The sequence below is a fragment of the Carassius gibelio genome, chromosome B21 (assembly GCF_023724105.1).
Source record: "Carassius gibelio isolate Cgi1373 ecotype wild population from Czech Republic chromosome B21, carGib1.2-hapl.c, whole genome shotgun sequence".
Lineage (NCBI taxonomy): Eukaryota > Metazoa > Chordata > Actinopteri > Cypriniformes > Cyprinidae > Carassius > Carassius gibelio.
The window spans coordinates 4,880,691-4,905,942 of NC_068416.1; the positions used below are offsets into that span (position 1 = coordinate 4,880,691).

Consider the following 25,252-nt stretch of genomic DNA (forward strand, 5'->3'; position numbering starts at 1 on the left):
CCTAATATATTTTTATTTGAAGTAACCTGAGATTTTTAAATCAATATTTCAATATCACATTTGCATGTGTGATAATTATGACATATATATTCTTTTATTTTATTTTGATTCATTTTAAAATTATTTGTTTCAATGTAACATTTGTATTATTTAATTAGAAGCTTTTCTTTAAACTCATAAACCCCCTGCAGTTTCTTCACAAACCCAGTTTGGGAAACCTTGATGCTTGTTGTAATATAATGTTTAATAACAATTGGAATATATTTATATTTTGTATTTGTATTTTTATATCAGTATGGTGCATTGCTATTTATATCAGCGTGATAAACGACTTGGGTCAAAAGTTGTATAATTACTTAACCTTAAATGTGTAATGTTATGGATTACGTTACAATTTTTGTCATGTAATTTGGAATCAGTATAAGATTGCAGTTTGTAAGTAAACTGTAAGTAAACCTAACCCTAATCTACCCAGCTCTGCTGATTTTACTGATTAAAGAAAAACTGCTAAAGAAAAAAAAACCACACGCAAAGCAATGTGTATCTATATAAATGTAGCGTTTTAATTGGTCTGGTGTGATGATGGGCATCTGTCAATCTCAGCGCTGGTTTAATTGCTGCAGCGCAAGCGGCTGTGATTGGTCCATCCTGCGCAGCGCGGAGTAAAGTAACAGATGTCAGCATCAGCGTCTCTGCGTCAGTCTGAACAATAATGTGCGTCTGAATAACAGCACAGACAGACGCTTTCAATCGCTGATCTGGAACCAAAGAGTAAAGACTTGAACTAGATGAAGTAGTATTTATATCCATCGTGTCAGATGAATAGTACTCTCCCTCGCTGTCAGTGCAGCTCAGAGCGCATGCGCGTTATCCTTTTGATTTCTTAATATTTAATATCAATGGCTGACGCTGATATCTGAAGCATCTCCTAAAATTACGAAGAAAGCTTTGACACGTTATCTGAACTTCGAGGTGAACGTCAGCCTCTTGTGTTTTATTCGACGAGCTTCGATCATTATCGGTCAGAATTCATCTGTAGCTCAAAGATGGGACAAAAATGTCAGGTTTAACCCTTTCCTCTCCAGCGTCACACTAACGCGAGGTACAGTCACCGATCATCTCTTTAAAACACTGTTTCTGTCGCTGTGCATGGACTCAGATCTGTGTTCCTTCCAGTCGAACGTTTTATTTGATTTATTTGTTATTTACGTTATTTGCTGGAGACAGAATTAAGGGGCTTTGTCATGTGTGACAGTAGTGTGCCTCTTATTTTAATATTCATGTCTCAGTCAAAGCTATGCATGCTAATGTAGTCCTGACTGAATATTAGAAGAGCTTCTCAGATACACACACACACACACACACACACAGCTGCTGAGGTTAACACCAAACACTTGAAGATCCGTGAAATTAGTTTAGTCCACGACTGTGATGATGATGATGATGAAGAAGATGAAGACGATGATGAAGATGAAGAAAGTTATTAATCTGACTATTCTTTAAAGCAGGACACTACAGATGAACAGAGTAAAACGTTTCAGACAGCTTTTTAGTATTAGTACAGATTTCGAAATTTAGTTTGAATATGCAAATATGACACTTTCTGATTAAATATGCGCATATTTGCCGATATTTTCCGAACAGAAAGTCAAAATATAGAATAAAGCAAGGTTCAGCCAGGTTGTTTTTTTTTACATGTATTAAAGTCTTAATATAAAATTTCTCTTTTTAATCACTCCATAAATCAGAAAATACTGTCAACAGACAGAAACCAATCACATTTGCATCACGTTTTAATCAGTAAAATGTTGTATAGATAAGTGTGAATGAAATATGAACAACCCTTCAGAACACAGAGAGGAAAAAAACTCTACTAAAGTTTGTTGTTTGTAGGGGAACAAACTCTTTAAAGGGGTCATGACATTGATTTTTTTATTTTTATTTGTATTATTATTTTAATATGTTCCTTGAGGTTTACTCATAATGTGGGCGGGGCCTATGCTGATAAGAAGACTATTCGTTGATGTCTAGCCCCGGAGGCGTGATTATGCAAATGTTTGTGCCCGTGTGACGTCATCTTGCCCCTCGGATCCAGATGAGCGGTTTTTGGAGATCGATTAAATAAATGCTTTGTTTATAATGCAAAGACTCTAAAAGATCGAGGTAAATTAGATTTCTCATCTCATGACCCCTTTAAAGATAAGGATCGGGATTGTAACCTAAAGTTGCAAATTGATAAAATGAACACAACTGGATGTTTTTTCCACTAGTTTGAAAAGATACATTCTCATTATCTAAATCTCAGAAATGACCGGTGCATGAAAAACAAATGTTTTGTCTGTCGTGTCTCGCCCTAAACAGACATATCTGACCCAGAAGCACAAAACCAGTCATATTTAATAGTTTTGCTGAATATATCATCTCTCTCTTGATGTATGGTTTGTTAGGAGGACAAAATTAGTCTATAACTATATAAAGTTGTTCAAATGAAGTTCTTAGCAATGCATATTACTAATAAAAAATTAAGTTTTGATATATTTACCGTAGGAAATTTACTAAATATCTTAATGGAACATGATTTTTACTTAATATCCTAATGATTTTTGACATAAAAGAGAAATGTATAATTGTAACTCACACAGTGTATTGTTGTGTATTTCTACAAACATAGCTGTGCTGCTGATATCAGATGTTGTATATGTGGTTAAAAGCTTTAAGAAAGAGTCTGGTTTCATGGGATCTTTATCCGCTCTCTCCTGGCGTCTGTCAGCAGAAGATGATGCGTCAGGGGCCCGGGGCCGGCAGTGATTTCTGTGTGGACAGCCGGCCGTCGTGTTTAGCCGAGGACGGGAGACTCTCTCCGAGCCACTTTGATCTGTGCCCCACCAAGTTCTATCAGTCTGCTCCTCCTCAGCGGCCTCGGCAGATGTGCTTCACTTACCTGCCTCCTCCAGCCGTCCTCAAACCCACGCCGTGCCGTGAGGAGCCACCGCTGTCCCCGGGGCCCGCCGCCGCTCAGAACAACGACAAGAGCAGCAGCTCCAAGAAGAAGAGTGCGTCCGGGAGATCTGGGAAGCGCGGGCGTCCACCGGGCACCACCAAATCAGCCGGATACAGAACCAGCACAGGCAGACCCCTGGGCACCACCAGGGCCGCCGGCTTCAAGACCAGTCCTGGACGGCCCCTGGGCACCACCAGAGCTGCAGGGTATAAAGTGAGTCCCGGTCGCCCGCCGGGGAGCTTAAAGAGCCAGTCACGCCCGAGCAAACTGAGCTACAGCGCCTGCAGCGGAGCCGCGTTTCCCTACAGCATCATACACAAACCTGGAGCCGGTGACGCCGCGCTGAAGGAGGAGACCACCACAGAGTAACAACACCCTTCACTTGAGATCTTACATTACAGCAGCTCAGACCAGACTCAGATCTGATCATACTCAGCCGTTTAAGATCAGGATCAGTGTGTTTCTTCTTCAGATTGTAGAAATGTAGCACTGCATCAGTGTGTCATCAATGGATGCTCTGCAGTGAATGGGTGCCGTCAGAATGAGAGTCTGATAAAAACATCACAATAATCCACAGCACTCCAGTCCATCAGTGAACATCTGGAGAAGACAAAACCTGAAACACATCCAGCATTAAGATGATTTTAACTCAAACACATAGAGTCTATAATCCAGAATAACACTTCCTCCAGTGAAAAAGTGTTCTGGTCTGAATCAGGAGAGAAATCTGCACAGATCCAGCAGCGTTTAAACAGATCTAAACTAATATGAAAGAGACTTTTCACTGGAGGAAGTGTTATTATGGATTATTTGAGTTAAAATCATCTTAATGCTGGATGTGTTTCAGGTTTTGTCTTCTCCAGATGTTCACTGATGGACTGGAGTGCTGTGGATTATTGTGAGGTTTTTATCAGACTCTCATTCTGACGGCACCCATTCACTGCAGAGCATCCATTGCTGTCAGTAGTATTACCTCTGCGATGTGTGTGTGTGTAGTTTCCCTCTGGCTTACAGTACGTTATGTGTGTGTACGCAGTAATGCTCACAACACCCTATTTTGGGGATAAAAATAGGAAAGATAATACTTTTCTCTAAAGAAACAGGATTCTCTGAATTATCATCATTGATAATGTTTTCCCAATAAATACCAGAAATATTGTGATATATTTTTAGGCCCATATCACCCATCTCTATCTGTCTTTAATTACTCACCCTCAAATCGTCCTAAACCCGTGAGACCTCCATTAATCTTCAGAACACAAATTAAGATGTTTTTGATGAAATCCGAGAGCTCTCTGACCCTCTGTAGACAGCAACGGTCTTACTCTGTGGATTGTGTTCTGGGGTGATCTCCTAAACGGTGTAAGTCAGAAGAAGAATTGATGAATCTTTGCACACAGTATTATAGCTTTGTGAAATTACGGTTGAAGCCCTGATGTCACGTGGATTATTTTAATGATGTCCTTGCTATGTTTCTGAGCCTTGATCGTGTAAGGATCCTTTCTGTCTATGGAGGTCCATAGAGCTCTCGGATTTCATCAAAAATAGCTTAAATTATGTTCTGAAGATGAAGGAATGTCTCGTGGGTTTGGAACAACATGAGGGTGAGTAATTAATGACACAATTTTCATTTCTGGGTGAACTAAGCCTTTAACTATCAGGGCTGGATGGACAGGCAAACTCATGAACGATAAAATATACAACGCTTTGCTTTCCAGCACATTCATAAATCAAATTAAAACAAAGCAGAATATTCAGAAAAAAAATCATTCACACTCTTTATTCATCATTTTGTAGAAGTAGAAATTAAGAATCTGACTGCCACCGTCACATCCATGCTTCTGTGAATTAACCCTTTAATATTTGGCAGTGTATTTGGGTCAGTGTTTTCCATCGGTGTATGTTCTGCTGGTGTTTGCTGCTTTTGTCTGTTCATGAAATCATGTCATTTTTTTCTTCTTCATCTAGAATGCCAAAAATGCTGTTCCAGGCTCCGCCGTTCCTCCTCAGCGGCTTCCCCGTACGAAACCAAAAAACCCCTCCGCCGATTAGCGTCATGCCATCGGAGGCCTTTCCCCCGGCGGCCGCGTGTCCAGACGGCGGTCAGTCGAGAAACGCTCTGCCGGTACCCATCCACAGCGCTCTGCCATCATACTCCTGAACTCGTCTGCCTCACACACACACACACACACACACACACACACACACACACAGGCCACTGGACTCTGTTGACCGCAGCAGACCGTCTGGCTGTTTCTCTCTCCGCTGAAGCTGTAAATACGTCTCTGGTGCTCTGTGGTCACTCTGAACGTCCACTGCATGTCATGTTGGGTTGTTTGTGAGCTCGTTTCTTCAGCTTGATTTGCGTAGCGACACAATAACGTTTCATTTTCATAGTTTCACTGAAGTGTGTTTCTCCTTTCCAGCACTCCACCAAAGAACTCCAGCAGCTCTCTATAGCGTGTGCATGGACACACACACACACACACACACACACACACACTCTGTAATCACACACATCTATCACCACACGTCTTGTAATAGTTCCTTTTGTATTGTATTGATTCTTCTGACTCTGATGATTATTGTTGGGAATGCTGTCAGCATCTTGTGAACAAGTGATGTAGGAATCTTCTCATGGTTTAATATCACGATGATTGAGGTGAGTAGTGTGTAGCCTGTTAGTAGCAATGTGTGGCATTAAGAGCAGGTTTATGTTCAATATCTGTTACATTCATATAATCAGTGACGTGAGCTTTTATCTTTTCCTTGTTTATTTACTTTGTAATACAGTTACAATAAGAAGAAATACATGTTTGTGGATGTTTTATTAAAATGTAACTAAATCAAGGAAGTCTTATTTCTGTTTATTTAATTTTACACCAGTAACCAAATAACTTTGGAATTGTATTTTGCTTTAATGGTTATAAAGTTTACAACATAAACAGTAGTAGGCCTACATATAAGAACACAAGAATAGCCCATATCTTACAATCAAAAAAAAAATACCACATTGATTTCATAGTTTTAGTTTTTGATATCGATTAAATAAATGTTTTGATCTCAACATCAAAATCAGTCGACCGAGGTAGAAATTACATTTACATTCAGTCATTTAGCACACTTTTTTTTTTTAAAGCCTCTTACAAATGAGGACAACAGAAGAGGTCAAAACCAACAAGTCAAGTCTCAGTTAGCTTAACGCAGTACACTTTGCAGGTGTTCTTTTTCCCCTGTACTAAGCTGGGATCATCAGGATGGAATGAGAGGTAGAGTTGAGTGTCATCAGCATAGCAGTGGTATGAAAAGCCATGTTTCTGAATGACAGAACCTAATGATGCCATGTAGACAGAGAAGAGAAGTGGTCCAAGAACTGAGCCCTGAGGCACCCCAGTAGTTAGATGTTGAGACTTGGACACCTCACCTCTCCAAGATACCTTATTTTAAACTACAGAAAAAGGGTTAAAATAGGCAGCTTTATCTGTTATGTTTATATCCGTGTAATATCTAGTAATGACTCAGGTGGTGTATATTACTGGTCGTGTGCATAGCGGTTAAATAATACTGTTCCTAGGCTAATATAACTCTCCACTGCACTAAATTTAATTCATAATGCAGTTAAACACAAACCACTGTGATTGGTCCTTCCACAGAAGCGCACAGAAATGTAAGAAAAACCACATTCTGTTCCTGGACCAATCACAGTGTTTTGAGTCCGCTCGCTCGCCGTAGCTGCGCCGGATCCGGAAGCCGAATCTTTAATTCAGTCCATTTGAAGTAAACATCAACATTAAGATCTTCGCGAGCCATGCGCTGATTCTGAGCTCTGTTCGTGAACGGCGGCAGAATGTGCTCAGCACCGGACAGACTCCGTGGCGTGGCGGTCTGGCTGATCATCGCCGGACTCGTGCGTCTGTCACACGGAGGTATAAACACACCACACCGAGTCCTGACACAAACACCGGAGCGCTGACCTGACCGCTCTCTGTCTCCGCAGGCGCAGTGGACCCGGAGCCGGTGGAGCAGGTGTCGGGAGAAGCGTGCGCTGAAGGCCGCTGTGAGACCGAGACCGAGCCGCTGCTGTCCGCCGTCCTCCACAGCGACCCCGGGGACATCCCGAGCCTCACAGACACCGAGAGCCGGAGCCCCAGAGTGACCTGCGACAGACGGAGCATCACCGAGCGCTCCACGGTGCAGATCCTCAACGCGTCTCAGGTGAAGCCCTGCAAGGTCGCATCAGAGACATTTGAACTTTCTGTTCATCTATGAATCCTGAAAAATAAAATGCATCACAGTTTCCACACAAATATTGATCAGCAGAACAGTGTTCAACACTGATAATAATCAGAAATGTTTCTTGAGCAGTAAATCATCATATTATTCTGATTTCTGAAGATCATGTGACACTGAAGACTGGAGGAATGATGCTGAAAATACAGAAATACATTACACTTTAACACAGATTCACACAGAAAACAGATGATTTACACTGGAATAATATTTCACAGTTTTTATTGTATTTTGATCAATTGATGACAGTGTCTGTAACCTTCTCCACGAGGCTCTCGGTCACCGGGTTAGTTTGTGAACATGAGTTTACTGCTCACACACACGTCCCTTTTCTCATGTTGAACAATATTTAATGTCTCTTCATTACTGTGAGGGAAGGTTTAGGGTTGTGGTAGATGTAGACGTTAATAATCCATAACTTTACAGTAGTATTGTTCGTTGTTGAATTGTATACCCACTGTTTTAACGTGATGTAAAGAAATCTGACAGTGAAGGACAAATCAACAGAACACCGGCTTTTTATAAGGTTATATAAAGAGATCGTGCGAGTAGTTAGAGTAGATTTATTTTGTTGTTTAAATAAAAATGAAAATGAGTAGATCAAGCAGAGTTAGAACAGAGAGTGTTAATGAAGAGGGACTCAATGAAGACGGATGTAGAAACACATCTTCTGTATTGTGATGTACATCTGAGTGAAACGGAATGTGTGGGCGGGGCTTGGTTGTGTGCATCTGCTGTTGATTGGTTGTTGATATGTGTGGGCGTGGCTCTCAGATGAACCCGATCCACAGATGAGTTGCTCACAGTAAGATGTTTTGGTTCCTCCACAGGACCTGATGGAGCTCCTGAACGCCAGCAGCACTGAATGCTCCTTGGTTCTCTTTTACACCACTTGGTGTCAGTTTTCGGCAAACCTTGCCCCTCACTTCAACACCCTGCCGCGAGTCTTTCCCAGCATGCACTTCGTGGCGCTCGACGCGTCCCAGCACAGCAGGTTGATGAGTGAGGTTCTTCATGATGATGTGTCCCGCTGAAGATGTTTCTGTCTTCATCTTCTCTCTCTGTTCACAGTCTGTCCACGCGCTTCGGGACTGTGGCCGTCCCCAATATACTCCTGTTTCAAGGAGCCAAACCCATGGCCAGGTTCAACCAGACGGAGCGAACGCTAGAAACACTCAGCTCTTTCATCACGAACCAGACAGGTGTGCTGCTCATATTAACCCCTGAAGTGCCACCCGTTGGCATTAAAGTGCACTCTCCAAACTTAAATCACTGTAACTCAGGAACGCTTCAGAAGACAGACCCGAGGTTGGGCTCTTCTTATGAGAAGACAATCTGCAGATTATTATCGCACAAGTGGAATCATTCCAAAATGTGATGTTATAGAAGTTTACATTAACTGGAAAGAAACCGTACCGTACCATTTTTTTGCTTTTATTTCAAATAAATATTTTACTGAAGATTTTTGAATCCAAAATTGCTGTAAAATTAAAGGATTATGTCTAAATAAGGTATGGTTCAAATTTGAAGTTGGTATATTAGAAACCGCGGTTCCTGTGAGATTTTATTTAAGGCGTTATACCACAAACAGCCACCGGAGGCCATCAATGCTCCACTGATTCTTTTTTAATGTGTTTTTGTGACACAAATGTCTAGAAGGGGGAGGAGTCTGCTTAAAGATTTTACATTACAATTTCCATGGTAATGCAATGTCCGATTTCAAAGGGGTTTCCACAGGACGAATTTGGGTGGTTTAAGCTTTCAAATGATGTAGAATGTGTGATAGGTGAGCGGGTGGCACTCATGGGGTTAACCCGATGCAGTGATGCGTACGCTGTGTGTGTACGACTCGGTGACTGTGTGTGGTTCCTCACCGTGCTGTAGGTCTTGAAGCGAGTCCAGATCAGACCGTCCTGGAGGAAGGACCTCTGCCTGCGGTTCCTGTCCGAGGCATCGACTGGCTCTTTGTGTTTTCGGTCCTGTTCCTGTCCGGCTTCGGTCTCTATGCTCTCCTCTGCTCAGACAGCGTTCTCCGGCTCGTTCCAGACCACGTGCATCAGGACTAGAGTCTCTCCCGGGGTTCTAGTGTACATACCTGCAGAATGAATGAGTGTATGAATGTAAAGAATCTGCTCATATTGTTTGGAATATCACCTGGTGTGTGTTACTGGACAAGAAAGACACTGGTGTACAACATTAACTGTTAGCATTCTTCTGTCAGTGCACTAGTGCTCCTTTGAGAACACAGCCCAGGATGGTAAAGCAATGGAAGAATGCATCCAGTCACCCACAATCCTTTGCACACATTGTGATTCATGAAAAGAGCCTGTGGGAAATGAATCGGCACTGAGCTCATCTGATTTCACTACGGACTGCAAGACAAAAACATTTTTTTTAAGTGACATTACCTGTACTGCATTAATAAAAAGTCTGTTAATGTAAAGAATTTTACTATGAAGGATTTTCCACAGTTAATTTCATTCAGTATTCTGGACCAGTCGAAGACGGAGACCTTAATAAAGCAGACATTAATGTTTCATCTGTGACCCAGGAGCACAAAACCAGTCATAATTCTGAAATTGAGATGTACACATCATCTGAATAAATGATCTCTCCAGTGATGTGTGGTTTGTTCAGAGGACAATATTTGTCTGAGATACAACTATTTGATAATCTGGAATCAAATGATGTTCTTAGCAATGCATATTACTAATCAAAAATGAAATTTTGATATATTTACAGTAGGAGATTTACTAAATATCTTCATGAACATGATCTTTACTTAATATCCTAATTATTTTTGGCATAAAAGAGAAATGTATAATTGTGACTCATGTCTATTCTACAAATATACGTCTGAGATACTGATGACTGCTTCTGTGCTGCAGGGACACTGATATATCATCAAAGGGTTATATTAGTGTTACTAGTATTACATCAGCAATTTATTTGTAATATTCAAACTTCTAATTCGTTGTTAATTAGTGATTGCAACATTTCAGTGCAGCCTTCACTAACAGCTGCCATTATACACTGAACAAAATTATAAACACAACACTTTTGTTTTTGCCCCCATTTTTCATGAGAACTTTTTCTATGTACACACAAGGCCTGTTTCTCTCAAATATTGTTCACAAATCTGTCTAAATCTGTGTTCGTGAGCACTTCTTCACCTCACAGGTGTGGCATATCAAGATGGTGATTAGACAGCATGATTATTGCACAGGTGTTGTGTTCAGTGTAGATATACAGGTGCTGGTCATATAATATTTGAATATCATCCAAACGTTGATTTCACTAATTCCATTCAAAAAGTGAAACGTATATTACATTCATTCATTACACACAGACTGATACATTTCAAATGTTTATTTATTTTAATTTTGATGTTTATATCTGACAACTAAGGAAAATCCCAAACTCAGTATCTCAGAAAATTTGAATATTACTTAAGACCAATACAAAGAAAAGTTTTTTAGAAATCTTGTAAAGTATGAGCATGTACAGCACTCAATACTGAGTTGTGTCTCTTGTGTCTGAATGACTGCAGCAATGCGGCGTGGCATGGTGTGGATCAGTCTGTGGCACTGCTCAGGTGTTATGAGAGACCAGGTGTCTCTGATAGTGGCCTTCAGCTCTTCTGCATTCTTGAGATCTTCCTCTGCACAATACCCCATAGATTGTCTATGGGGTTAAGGTCAGGTGAGTTTGCTGGTCAATTAAGAACAGGGATACCATGGTCCTTAAACCAGGTACTGGTAGCTTTGGTACTGTGTGCAGGTGCAGAGTCCTGTTGGAGAATGAAATCTGCATCTCCATAAAGTTGGTCAGCAGCAGGAAGCATTAAGTGCTCTAAAACTTCCTGGTATACGACTGTGTTGACCTTTGACCTCAGAAAACACAGTGAACCAACACCAGCAGATGACATGACACCCCAAACCATCACTGACTGTGGAAACTTTACACTGGACCTCAAGCAACGTGGACTGTGTGCCTCTCCTCTCTTCCTCCAGACTCTGGGACCCTGATTTCCAAAGGAAATGCAACATTTACTTTCATCAGAGAACATAACTGTGGAGCACTCAGCAGCAGTCCAGTCCTTTCTGAAGCGAGACGCTTCTGACGCTGTCTGCTGTTCAAGAGTGTCTTGACACAAGGAATGCGAAGCTGAAACCCGTGTCTTGCATACGTCTGTGTGTAGTGGTTCTTGAAGCACTGGCTCCAGCTGCAGTCCACTCTTTGTGAATCTCCCCCACATTTGTGAATGGGTTTTGTTTCACAATCCGCTCCAGGGTGCAGTTATCCCTATTGCTTGTACACTTTTCTTCGACCACATCTTTTCCTTCCCTTCTCCTCTCTATTAATGTGCTTGGACACAGAGCTCTGTGAACAGTCAGCCTCTTTTACAATGACCTTTTGTGTCTTGTCCTCCTTGTGCAAGGTGTCAATGGTCGTCTTTTGGACAACTGTCAGGTCAGCAGTCTTCCCCATGATTGTGTAGCCTACAGAACTAGACTGAGAGACCATTTAAAGGCTTTGCAGGTGTTTTGAGTTAATTATCTGATTAGAGCGTGACACCAGGTGTCTTCAATATTGAACCTTTTCACAATATTCTAATTTTCTGAGATACTGAGTTTGGGATTTTCCTTAGTTGTCAGATATAAACATCAAAATTAAAAGAAATAAACATTTGAAATATATCAGTCTGTGTGTAATGAATGAATATAATATACAAGTTTCACTTTTTCAATGGAATTAATAAAATAAATCAACTTTGTTGATGATATTCTAATTATATGACCAGCACCTGTATGTATCCCTACATGCACTGCATGATCCAGCAGTCACTACTGTGGCCATCAGCATGTTCACTCATTCTATGACCACACTCAACAAAACTGAATTTAAATTAATTCATATATTAATACTAGACACCCTAAAGATAACATGTTCTAAAATTCTGTGTCATATCTTTGTGTTAACAAGCAGTCATCATCTTCCCATGGTGCAAAACAGGAAGTAAACTGCTCTGGTCATGTGACACTGCACACATTTCAACTGCTGGATCCTAAGGGGCCTCACTAGTGCGCACAGTGTGATTGTGATCAGGCGCGCTCGGGGCAGTCCTGCAGAGTGATGAGCTGGTTAATGTTTACTCTGAGGCCGAGCGCGGTTACTAAACTAACCCGCTGTTATCTGTCTGCTGACGCTGGCGCGGGGAAAATGGTAAGACATTATTCTCATTTTGCCAACGCTTTCTTTCGCGAATGTGCGTGCGGGAGTGTGACGTCGGCAGCTGCTCGACCAATCAGCGGCGTCGCTGCTGGAGGTCAGCGACTGATTGAATGCTAACACGATCTAGTATTTGGCTCCTAATCAAAGAAACAATGTTATTCCCAGAAAGGGAGGCATTCCGTGTTTATGGGTTTGTTGAATTTGAGACATAAGTTGCGTCCCAAATGAACCCCGATAGCGCCAGTCAACAAACCTCCAGCGCCATCTAGAGGACGCGTTTGGAATTACACGTTTTAAAAGCGATTCTATCTTTCTTTCTTTCTCTCTTTCTTTCTTTCTTTCGTTCTTTCTTTCGTTCTTTCTTTCTTTTGCTGGGGTATTTTGATTGTAACCTATAGTATAACAGACACCTTTTTATTATATATATATATATACATACAAAATTAGTATAATTTCCGAGTACAAATTCGTCCTCAAAAGTAGGTAACGCAAATTATAAGCAATGTCAAACACACACAAATACAATGACAATGTATCCCAGATTGCCTTGTATGTAGTTTGCGTTATTTTGTCTGGTAAAAGATAAAAAAAACATGCTATTAAAACTGCAGTGAAATTAATTTTTTATCGGTCTGATTGTTTTATAACTCTGTTCACCCGACAGATGGCGCAATAAACCCGTTATTTAACTGATAGCAAGTTTATTTGTTATAGCGCTTTTTACGATACAAATCATTGTAAAGCAACTTTACAGAAAATAAAATTTCTACAATATTTAGTAGTAGCTTATTAGTAGTGACTGTCAGTTTATGTGCATATGACAGGATTATTCAGAAAAATTAATACAAGATGTAGTCAGCCAGACGATGAACATTATTAACAGCAGTTCCCACGTGGAAAAAACCTATATAAACATATATGTTTTAATAAAGGTTTTGATATAGGTATATATATATGTATATATATATAAATACACACACACCTATATACATGTATGCACGTATAAATGCACCTATATGTTCACCTATAATAGTAAAATTAAAATCCATAGGTGCTAGGCAACATAAATAAAAGTCCAAAATGTAGAAATGTACAATATTTATTTTCTCAAGATCAAGTACAAAACAAAAAATATAGTACAAGATCAAAAATAAGACAAAAAACCTGCTAGGCAACATAAATAAAAGTCCAAAATATAGAACTGTACATTATGTATTTACAAGAACAATCGAATAGTACAAGAACAAAAAACTGAACAGAATTTTTTTTTATCTTGTTGCTCTTCTCAGCTCCGTGAGCTTTGAATTAATAGATGTGCCGGTCAAAAAAAAAAAGTTCGGGGGTCCATCTCCGTGTGGACGGGCCGAAGAAGTAACGTGTACTTACGGTTATCGATACAAATTTAGCGGAGTAAAGAGTACAATATTTGCCTCTCAAATGTAGTTGAGTAAAGTCATGAGTACTCCCCAAAAATGATACTCGGGTAAAGTACAGATCCCTCAAAACTGTACTTAAGTAATGTACTCAAGTAAATGTACTCCGTTACTGTCCGGCTCTGTATATCATGTTAATATATTGCCATACTTAAATTCCATTACATGTGATACCAATTTCACGTGTTCGCATATACATAAGTTCTTGCATAATTTTTTTCGTTAATTCTTAATTTTTGCCTTGATAATAGAAAATATGAGCTAGGCATCATGTATGAATGAGATATGAGCTACAAAATGACCAGATCCTGCCATTAGCTATATAGAAGACATATCTTGTATGTATAGTGCTTATATGTGGATATGAAGAAGCAATACAGGAGACCTATATTTCCTGTATATGCACATACAGTATATGCACCTCAATTTTGCCTATATGTACATATATCCACATATAGGTTCTTTCCACGTGGGTTATTATATGATGCAGTCACACTTGTAGCAATATTTGTTAGTTCTGTTTGTTGATTCAGGGTTAGCATCATCTGAGGTCCTCTGAGGGTCAGCATCATCTCTTCTCAGGTGTTCTGGATCCAGACTGGAGCTTGTGTAAATCCTAGTTACCACGGGATGAAGATCCAGCAGAAACAGAGAAACACATAGAGACATCATTAGCATAGCTGCTGATCCAACAAAGTAAAATTAGTTTAACCCAAGCTAAAGAATAAGAATGCGCATTTGATCAGATGCAACTACACTCACAATTTAAGAGATGCATTATTCAAATGCTTGGCGAAAGAGATGTGTTTTTAATCTAGATAGGTAGCCAGTGCAGAGACTGTAAAATTGGGGTAATATGATCATATTTTCTTGACCTGGTAAGGACTCTAGCTGCTGTATTTTAGACTACCTGTAGCTTGTTTATTGAAGAAGCAGGACAACCACCTAGAAGTGCATTACAATAGTCCAGTCTAGAGGTCATGAATGCATGAACTAGCTTTTCTGCATCAGAAACAGATAACATGTTTCGTAGCTTGGCAATGTTTCTAAGATGGAAGAATACAGTTTTTATAACATGGGAAATATGATTTTCAAAAGACAAGTTGCTGTCTAATATAACACCCAGATTTCTGACTGTAGAGGAAGTAACCGTACATCCGTCTAGTTTCAAATTGTAATCTACTAGGTTCTGTGTACTGTTTTTTTGTCCAATAAGTAATATCTCTGTCTTATCCGAATTTAATAGGAGAAAATTATTGGTAATCCAATTTTGAACACACTCTGTTAGCTTAGATAATTTAGAAGTTTAATCTGGTCTCGTTAAGATATATAGCTGAGTATCATCAGCATAATAGTGGAAACTAATCCCGTATTTTCTAATAATATTACCATGGGGCAACGTGTATATTGAAAATACCAGAGGACCTAGGACAGATCCTTGTGGCACTCCATATTGTACTGGTGATAAATGATATGACTCCCCATTTAAATAAACAAAATGGTAAAGAAAAATGTTTTAGTATTAGTTCTTTAAAAGTACATATTAGTATCTTTGAAAAAAAAGCATAATTTTTAATTTTTAATTTTAATTTTCCATTAATTCAATTTTTTTAACAATACTAAATCACTATGGATGATTTAACTAACTTGATTATGCTATCATTTTAATCATTTTAAAGGTTAAAATCTAACATTTTAAATTTACATTAAACAAAAAAAAAATTGGTATGTTGAGGTTACGTTGTAATAATTTGGTTTGATACACAGGTAGTTTAATGTTATGTGTTAAGTGGTTTTTAAAATACATTTCTGAATGCATAAAGGTCTAGACCATGGAAGAAGGAAGTTTTGAATCTTTGCAAGTATAGAAAACACAATGTGCAATTTTATCTGTACTACTGCACACTATTCACACTCCCTCAATCTGAGTGAAAGTTTAATCTCATTATGTGTTAATTTACTGATGTGATATGATGATATGATGATGTGTTGTGTGCAGGCCACAGACTGGCTGTCCTCCGCTGAGCGAGAACAGTTCCTCATGGAGCTGAGGGCCACCGGATGGATGGAGGTTAAGGACCGCGATGCTCTCTACAAGGAGCTGAACTTCAAAACCTTCAACCAGGTCAGCCACTCGACACACCTTAAATGTCTCCGCACAGCTGACACGACTGTCTCCGCACACCTAAACTACTGACATGACTGTCTCCACACACCTAAACTATTAACACAACTGTCTCAGCACATCTAAACTGTCTCTGCACAACTAAACTACTGACACAACTTTCTCAGCACACCTTAACTGTCTCTGCACAGTTAAACTACTGACACGACTGTCTCTGCACACCTAAACTGTCTCAGCACACCTAAACTATTAACACGACTGTCTCAGCACACCTAAACTGTCTCCGCACACCTAAACTATTAACACGATTGTCTCAGCACACCTAAACTGTCTCAGCACACCTAAACTATTAACACGACTGTCTCAGCACATCTAAACTGTCTCCGCACACCTAAACTAATGACACAACTGTCTCCGCACACCTAAACTAATGACACAACTGTCTCCGCACACCTAAACTATCGACATGACTGTCTCAGCACACTTAAACTGTATCTGCACACCTAAACTAGTGACACGACTGTTTCCACACACCTAAACTACTGACACGACTGTCTCCACACACCTAAACTACTGACACGACTGTTTCCACACACCTAATCTACTGACACGACTGTCTCCACACACCTAAACTACTGTTACGACTGTCTCCACACACCTAAACTACTGACACGACTGTCTCAGCACACCTAAACTGTCTCCGCACACCTAAACTATCGACATGACTGTCTCAGCACACTTAAACTGTCTCTGCACACCTAAACTACTGAAACGACTGCCTCCACACACCTAAACTACTGACACGACTGTCTCCACAGACCTAAACTACTGACACGACTGTCTCAGTACACCTAATCTACTGACACGACTGTCTCCACACACCTAAACTACTGACATGACTGTCTCAGCACACTAAACTACTGAAAAGACTGCCTCCACACACCTAAACTACTGAAAAAGACTGTCTCCACACACCTAAACTACTGACACGACTGTCTCCACACACGTAAACTACTGACACGACTGTCTCAGCACACCTAATCTACTGACACGACTGCCTCCACACACCTAAACTACTGACACGACTGTCTCCACAGACCTAAACTACTGACACGACTGTCTCAGTACACCTAATCTACTGACACGACTGTCTCCGCACACGTAAACTACTGACACGACTGTCTCCACACACGTAAACTACTGACACGACTGTCTCAGCACACCTAAACTACTGACACGACTGTCTCCACAGACCTAAACTACTGACACGACTGTCTCAGTACATCTAATCTACTGACACGACTGTCTCCACACACCTAAACTACTGACACGACTGTCTCCACACACGTAAACTACTGACACGACTGTCTCAGCACATCTAATCTACTGACACGACTGCCTCCACACACCTAAACTACTGACACGACTGTCTCCACACACCTAAACTACTGTTACGACTGTCTCAGCACACCTAAACTGTCTCCGCACACCTAAACTATCGACATGACTGTCTCAGCACACTTAAACTGTCTCTGCACACCTAAACTACTGAAACGACTGCCTCCACACACCTAAACTACTGACACGACTGTCTCCACAGACCTAAACTACTGACACGACTGTCTCAGTACACCTAATCTACTGACACGACTGTCTCCACACACCTAAACTACTGTTACAACTGTCTCAGCACACCTAAACTGTCTACGCGCACCTAAACTACTGACATGACTGTCTCAGCACACCTAAACTGTCTCCGCACACATTAACTACTGAAAAGACTGCCTCCACACACCTAAACTACTGAAAAAGACTGTCTCCACACACCTAAACTACTGACACGACTGTCTCCACACACGTAAACTACTGACACGTCTGTCTCAGCACACCTAAACTGTCTCCGCACGCCTAAACTACTAACACAACTGTCTCTGCACATCTAAACTGTCTCCACACAGCTAAATTACTAAAAACACTGTCTCTGCACAGTTAAACCACTAACACAACTGTCTCAGCACACCTAAACTACTGACACGACTGTCTCCACACACCTAAACTACTGACACGACTGTCTCCGCACACCTAAACCATCTCTGCACAGCTAAGCTACTAAAATGACTGTGTCCACACACCTAAACTACTGACACCTAAACTGTCTCCGCACAGCTAAACTATTAACACGACTGTCTCAGCACACCTAAACTACTGACAAGACTGTCTCCGCACACCTAAACTGTCTCCGCACAGCTAAACTACTGACACGACTGTCTCCGCACACCTAAACTGTCTCCGCACAGCTAAACTACTAACACAACTGTGTCCGCACAGCTGAACCACTGACACGACTGTCTCCGCACACCTAAACTGTCTCTGCATAGCTAAACTACTAACACAACTGTGTCCGCACAGCTAAACCACTAACACGACTGTCTCAGCACACCTAAACTGTCTTCGCACAGCTAAACTACTAACACCACTGTCTCCGCACACCTAAACTGTCTCCGCACAGCTAAACTACTAACACCACTGTCTCCGCACAGCTAAACTACTAAAACGACTGCCTCCGCACATCTAAACCGTCTCCGCACAGCTAAACTACTGACACGACTGTCTCCGCTCAGCTAAACTACTGACACGACTGTCTCCGCACACCTAAACTGTCTCCGCTGAGCTAAACTACTAACACGACTGTCTCTGCACACCTTAGTTGCAGGTGTAACCCAAGCACTTTTTCCCAAACCCTTGTTGAGGAGTATGTGCTTTGATGGCTGAGTGAAGACAGAAAAACAATACTTTTATAAATGTTCATTTATTTGATCCATAATACAGTAAAAATGGTGAAATAGTATTAGAATATAAATCAGCTGTTCTGTGTCAATCTCTGTTAAACTGTAATTTATTTCTGTGATGCGCAGCTGTATTTTCAGCATCATTACTCCAGTCTTCAGTGTCACGTGATATTCAGAAATCATTCTGATATGCTTCTTTACTGCTCAAGTTGTTCTCTAGCTTCGGTGTTTATAAAATTATATTAGTGATCATTGTGTTGTTGCTGTTGCTAGAGATATACAATTATTCAAGCAGGAACCACAAATTATTGTAAGTGCTGCATGAAACATTTTAATACTGTAGACAAGGTCCTCGCTCAATTTGACTGGGACAATATTACATTAATCCCAGATATTGGAAGTGCTTGGAAATATTTTATGACAATTGTATTATTTATTATTGACAAGTATGCACTTATTAAAAAATGTTTTGGGATAAACTGTGAATCTCAACTGCATTGTCTGACCTCATTCACGAGCGGGATGCTGCAGGGGCTAAGGCCAGACAAACCAACTTAAATCCTGACTGGTTGAACAGCTGTTTAACAGCTTCAAAACAAATGTATTGTTGTATTTACACCCACATAAACTTTTGTCTATCAACCAATCAGGATTTCATAAAAAAACAGCACCATTAAGGCTGTTGTAATTGACCTTGTGGAGTCCCTAGATGGAAAACACCACTGTGCGTGTCTTTCAATTGATTTAACTAAAGCATTTGATACAGTGGAGCATGAGATTATGTTAGATAGGCTTAGAAGTGTTGGTGTATCAGACAATGTAGTCTTGTGGTTTAGTGTTTATTTAAAGGGAAGAATTCATCAAATCAGACTTAATGTAAGTTGGCACGGGAGTCCCCCAAGGATCTGTATTGGGGCCATTATTATTTACTATATATATAAATTGTCTAGATGTTAATATTGAAAATCCAAGGTTCCACTTTTATGCAGACGACAACAAGCTCTGGATGATTTAAAATCAGCATTTGATATTATTCAAACAAGCTTTTGTTCTTTAAAGTTTATCTTAAATGTCGAGAAAACTAAATTTATCTGGTTATCAAATTCCAAATTCCAGAACCACACTGACCCCAGAAACACATCTCACTGTTTTTAAGCCTTCTCTCTCTCTCTGTTTCTCACTCTCTCTCTCCCTTTCTCTGTCTCTCTCCCCTCTCCCCCCCCCTCTCTCCCTTTCTCTGTCTCTCTCCCCTCTCTCTCTCCCCTCTCCCCCCTCCCCTCTGTCTCTCTCTCTCTCTCTCTCTCTCTCTCTCTCTCTCTCTTTCTCCTTCTCCTTCTCCTCATGTCAGTCTGTATTACCGTGAGGCACAGCAGAGCTGTTCTTGGCAGCTGTTGAGGTTTTGATCAAAATGATTTCTTTCACAAACAATCAGATTCGTTAAAATGTTTCATGTGCCTCAGAAAACCACTAACTATCCTATCAGTCCCTCTGTTTCTCTTTCACGCTGTCTTTTGTTCACTTTGTTTGCCTCTCCTTGTAATAGTGACCTCACTGTTTTCCATTTGCACATCTCAGTCATTCTCTTTCTCTCTTCTGCATGTGTTTGGTTCTCGGCATCCTTCATCATCCTGGACTTTAGACAAAGTAATGTCATTAAATGTTGCATGCACTTACAAAAAGAAAATCAGTATCATCTTCAGTATTTTTGTCTTGTTTTCCAGTACAATCTGTAGATCAAGATATATTTACTGGATATGTAAAATGAATACACAGTCTTGTTTTCTGAAAAATGTATCAAAATTATTATTATTATTATTTTTTTTTTTTTTGAAGAACAAACATCTTTATTTACATTCAGAGACCATATTGTGTTCCATTCAATTTATCACTTAAATTTGCTCTTAAAAATGTGTTACATTTTCAGAAAGTCTGTTCAGGGAATGTCCTCTAACGGAGTCTGTTGTCTCAGAGCACTTGAGTTCTGATCAAAATCAATAGGTGCATCAGTTATTTTAAGAGACAACGAACCCTTTAGTCCTTCCTCTGATTTTGGTGTCCACAGTAAAATATGTGCCCTCAAACAAAACCAACAGTGAGCCATTGATGTGGAGTAAATGCTCAAACTCTGCGATTTAAATGGTCAAACTATGTTGCATGTCAATGCCGTATTATTACCTTTCTCCAAAGATTTCTGCACATTTGGGAGAGCATTATATGAAGCCGATTGGCAGCTGTGGGCATCAGGAGGGCCGGAGCCCCTGAGAGGAGCCGTAATCACACTCATTTATGTTCTGAAGCGTCCGATGCAAGGCGTTCGCCCGGTCTGTGTGCGTTTAGGCCGCTGAGCCCAATCCGGCAGCAGCACATGTGTTTGGAAGCGCAGCAGGGAACGTCCACATGCGCTCATCAGTGCTTTATGACAATCATGCCGTAATAACAGAAAATGCCCCTAAAGTGGTGTACGGGGTAACGTGCGGTGGTGGTTCTGATTATTGGAGATGAGGGCCTGTAACATGTCAAGACTAATTACCTGCTCCTGACAGAGCGAGGCGTCGCTCCACAATACAGAGCAAACGAAAGACCCCAGAACCTCCGTCCTTGACCTCTCTAGTGCCTTTTAGTCTGCCGCATGTGTATCTAATGTTGAACAACACTAGATTGTAAAATGCTGTTTGTGTTTGTGATTCAGTGCTCAGAGCTCAGTTTGAAGCGTGAGCTCAAGTCAGATCAAATTGGACCAGCTCAGTAATCAAAGCTTATTTTAACTTGTTTTTTTGCCTGCCAGAAACCAAACGCCAAAAAGGAAATGTTTTGGCGAACATTAACATGCCCCGCGATTGAATAATGGCCAATATTCCTAATGAAAGCTGAGCAGAAGCAGACCATGTGCTTAAATTGCAGATGGAGTCGAGTTGCAGGATTTTGTCAATCACTTTAAATGGATAACAGGACGGTTTGCTTGATAGCCGGTTTGATAAAATAGCCAATTGTGTTACATCATGTGTTCCGCAAATTGCTTACAATATACGACACTCGTAATTACCTCCCCCTCTTTTTTTAAACTACTCCTGTTTCATTATGAGCGCGTTTGGCCAAGCCCACAGATTTGTCTGCTTGTGTACAATGGCGGTTCAGTTGACTTAATTAGCGAAGGAAGTATTTAAAGGCTTAATTGAGATTGCATTGGGAAATTGCTCTGAAATAGCCAGTGTGTTTTTTTCACAGGCGGTTTGGCTCGAGTTAGATCTGACCTCTGATTGGAGGATGCAGTAACTCTGTCCTCCTCCAATCTCAGCTCAGCTAAACATCTGAGCTCACATACTCACGCTATTTAGATTGAGACTTCCTCTGAAACAGTTGCTGCACTGGACTCAGAGCATCTCTATTCACTTTGCCAAAGCTGCCACCCATTCCTCTGTTCAGTATATACAGTGGGTTATTGCATTTAACTATGTGTGCCTTGTTAAGTTATTACAAATATATGCCTCTAAAAATCGGTATTCACAGTTAATATACTGTTCAGCTTTTTAACTCTCTGATGCTATTCAGTCAATTTCGACCCCAACTTTTTATTTATTATTACTTTTACTTTATTCAGAATGGTACAAAACATGGTAAAAGATTTGGCATTTGCTATGTGAACACACACACACACACACACACACTCTCTCTCTCTCTCTCTCTCTCTCTCTGTTAAAAATGACCACAATGGAAAGGAATGGCAAGTGATTTTCATCTAGTGGAAAACTGAAAGCTCAATGTTTTTGAGATGGAAACACAACTTGTTTAAATTTATGGCTTTGATTTTCAAGCAGTTTTAGAGTAAAACATGTTTTGGAACAAAATAACATCTATATCTTTTTTAGCTTCAATCACTTATTTTCTCTCTTTTTTCACTTAAGCAAAAATCTCCCAAGTGTTTCCTTTAAAAGAGACCAAACTTAATGCCGTGCTCACTCAAGATTTATGACTGTTTAAGTTGTAAATTTCAATTTCAGGTCTATCCTCAAAAATTGGTAACAGTTAATAGATAAATCATCCATACTTTAGTACCATAAAATATAACTCTAAAGATATTCATTAAAAATGACAATAATAAAGTAAATTAATAAATTAAATTAAATTAGTACATCAATTTAACTGAAATAAATAAATAAATGTCACGACAGGCCAGCCACACCAGAGTTCGCCCTTATTTGGTGTTGATCTACTAATAATTGAGGAGAACCTGTCTGGTGTAAAATTGTGGTGTTTAATCTGTGTGCAAGATGAGTTGAGAGAGTCCTGTGATCTTCCATTGCTGCGTCTGTTTTCTTCTCCTCAGGCGTTCGGCTTCATGTGTCGAGTGGCTCTGCAAGCAGAGAAGATGAACCATCATCCAGAGTGGTTCAATGTTTATAACAAGGTAATAACTTCAAACAGAGCCACATATATCTCACTCTTGAGCAGCAGTTTATAAAGTTTTTCCAAATGTTTAACATGAATCCACTGTGTTTGAAGTACACGAGAGGCCACACACATCAGGCCTTTGAAAGTGTCGCATTTGCACGGCAAACAATCACACTATGTAGTGCACTAGCTCACATTTCATGTCAGTTCGAGTGAGAAAACTGGAGTGAGCGCTGGGAAATAATCCTGACGATCTGTTGTGGAAATTTTCTTTGTGAAATAAGCAGTAGTGGTTTCGTAAATCAGCTTACTGTGCGGTAGGCTGACGTCTTTATTAAAGTAATTGCAGGACAGGACAAGCTTGGGCTGTTCTCAGTGCTCACTACTGCAGTCGCCCACCACAGAAGACATCACTGTGACATCAGCATAAACATGAAACCTAGCATTTATAATGATAACAATAACATGAGTGAAATAAGTAGAGGACCCAAAACAGAGCCCTGAGGAACACCCATAGTGATCTGTAAAGGTGTGGATATATCAAAACTAGCTGTTGAGCATGACTAAGTTTCTGGCTGTTTTTCAGGTCCAGATCACTTTATCGACACATGACTGTGGAGGACTGTCAAAGAAGGACATTCGACTGGCCAAGTTCATTGATAAGGTGGCTCTGTCCCTGTAGAGGCTCGTCCTTATTGAACGTACATTAATTTTACACATTCAAATCTTTTGTATTTTCTCAAAAAGAGAAATGGTTCATTTGTTAATTCACACGTGTGTTTCAAATTTTTATTTTATTTTATTTGGATCTACATGATTCTGGTAAATGCATATCAAACAGATGTTGGAAAACTGTTAGTAGATACATTTCATATTCATTAAATATCTGATACAATATTCCCTCTTTACTTCTGTATCGATGGACACTTGTTCACTATGCTGCCCTTCAGACTAAACGTGTACACTCCCTGTGCTTTAAGATGAGCTCTTAAGTCCCCTTCACAGGGCGCTGTTGGACAATAGGAAGTAGAAGTGATGACCAAATGAGGCCTCGTGAACTACTGAAGTCTTTCAGGAAAAGATTAAAATGGTCGAGTGCGTTGAACAATATAATAAACAATATTAGCAGCCAAAAGCCTGTGAAAGACGCTCTGTAGGATGAAGCATCCACCACACATTCCACAGATCGATTCAAGTTACGTGCACAAATAAAAGCCTAACAGTTTGTTCTGGTATATTAATTCACCCATTAAACTGTCAATTTTAATATCAGTACGAATATCAATATGATGAAATAGAAGAATAATGTACACATATGAATTGCACGTGAAAAATATAAAATTTTCCTGAAATAATTTGGATTCTTCATAATACTTGTATGACTGGACATCTAAAATGTAACCGAATAAGTCTGAATTAAAACTTACTCGTAAAGAAGATCTGGATCGAATATTCTGACACACAAAGTGAGTCTCGCACGTGACTGGACAGAAAGTGTAGCTTCTGTTTGTCATTGGTCACGTGATTTCTAGGTAAACAACACAAGCTTAAAATTGAAGCTTCATCTGGCACGCCCCTTTCTTCTCAACACTAGCTCGAATGTCACATCACTAGGAATTAGCTGACCGCTCTCTACATAGGCAGTTACTAAACGTTAATGAGTTGATGTGCTCTAGGAAGGCAGACACACAAATAAGCTCCCAGTTCATACTCTTACAAAAGTTTGTACGTTAGTATATTGCTAAGCTAAATAAAACAAAAACAGACAACACATGCATTTTTTTTATTAGAGCTGTTGTAATCAACACACTGCAAAATAAAATTCATTTTACATTTTTTTTATGTTCACAATACATTTTGTGATTTACTAATATTGTCAGGGTGGGGGATAAAGGAATGAGGTGAGGACTCACTGATGCAGGAGAATGGGCTTTTATTGGCAAAAATAAAACAAACCAAGGCTGCGTCCGAAAACTTAAAAATTCTGCCT

At 40.1% G+C, this 25,252-nt stretch overlaps 3 protein-coding genes across 4 annotated transcripts; all 3 read left to right on the forward strand.

Moving 5' to 3' along the window:
* Positions 1–699: 699 nt before the first annotated feature.
* cb21h5orf24 (chromosome B21 C5orf24 homolog) lies at positions 700–5,851 on the forward strand. 2 transcript variants are annotated; one of them, XM_052588030.1, is made up of 3 exons: positions 700–1,102; positions 2,774–3,366; positions 4,970–5,851. In XM_052588030.1, exons 2-3 carry the CDS (start codon positions 2,777–2,779, stop codon positions 5,160–5,162), a joined length of 783 nt encoding a protein of 260 aa, XP_052443990.1. In that variant the 5' UTR covers positions 700–1,102; positions 2,774–2,776; the 3' UTR covers positions 5,163–5,851. The 2 variants fall into 2 exon arrangements, with proteins under 2 accessions (XP_052443990.1, XP_052443991.1); XM_052588031.1 differs by having other exon boundaries at positions 722–1,102; positions 2,771–3,366.
* An 855-nt stretch (positions 5,852–6,706) lies between these two features.
* LOC127985847 (thioredoxin domain-containing protein 15) lies at positions 6,707–9,912 on the forward strand. The gene is made up of 5 exons (XM_052588032.1): positions 6,707–6,927; positions 6,999–7,216; positions 8,122–8,285; positions 8,363–8,493; positions 9,176–9,912. The coding sequence occupies exons 1-5, from the start codon at positions 6,849–6,851 to the stop codon at positions 9,355–9,357; spliced, it is 774 nt and encodes a 257-aa protein (XP_052443992.1). The 5' UTR covers positions 6,707–6,848; the 3' UTR covers positions 9,358–9,912.
* Positions 9,913–12,329: 2,417 nt separating this feature from the next.
* On the forward strand, positions 12,330–25,091 carry LOC127985848 (pterin-4-alpha-carbinolamine dehydratase 2-like). The gene is made up of 4 exons (XM_052588033.1): positions 12,330–12,517; positions 15,959–16,084; positions 23,198–23,278; positions 23,849–25,091. Exons 1-4 carry the CDS (start codon positions 12,428–12,430, stop codon positions 23,942–23,944), a joined length of 393 nt encoding a protein of 130 aa, XP_052443993.1. The 5' UTR covers positions 12,330–12,427; the 3' UTR covers positions 23,945–25,091.
* The last annotated feature ends 161 nt before the right edge of the window (positions 25,092–25,252 follow it).

Coding starts and splice junctions, on each gene's coding strand:
- cb21h5orf24 (XM_052588030.1), top strand. CDS start 2,777: ATGATGCGTCAGGGGCCCGGGGCCGGCAGTGATTTCTGTGTGGACAGC. Junction 3,367..4,969: donor AAGGAGGAGACCACCACAGA/GTAACAACACCC, acceptor TTCTTCATCTAG/AATGCCAAAAATGCTGTTCC.
- LOC127985847 (XM_052588032.1), top strand. CDS start 6,849: ATGTGCTCAGCACCGGACAGACTCCGTGGCGTGGCGGTCTGGCTGATC. Junction 7,217..8,121: donor AGATCCTCAACGCGTCTCAG/GTGAAGCCCTGC, acceptor GTTCCTCCACAG/GACCTGATGGAGCTCCTGAA. Junction 8,494..9,175: donor TTTCATCACGAACCAGACAG/GTGTGCTGCTCA, acceptor ACCGTGCTGTAG/GTCTTGAAGCGAGTCCAGAT.
- LOC127985848 (XM_052588033.1), top strand. CDS start 12,428: ATGAGCTGGTTAATGTTTACTCTGAGGCCGAGCGCGGTTACTAAACTA. Junction 12,518..15,958: donor ACGCTGGCGCGGGGAAAATG/GTAAGACATTAT, acceptor TGTTGTGTGCAG/GCCACAGACTGGCTGTCCTC. Junction 23,279..23,848: donor GGTTCAATGTTTATAACAAG/GTAATAACTTCA, acceptor GCTGTTTTTCAG/GTCCAGATCACTTTATCGAC.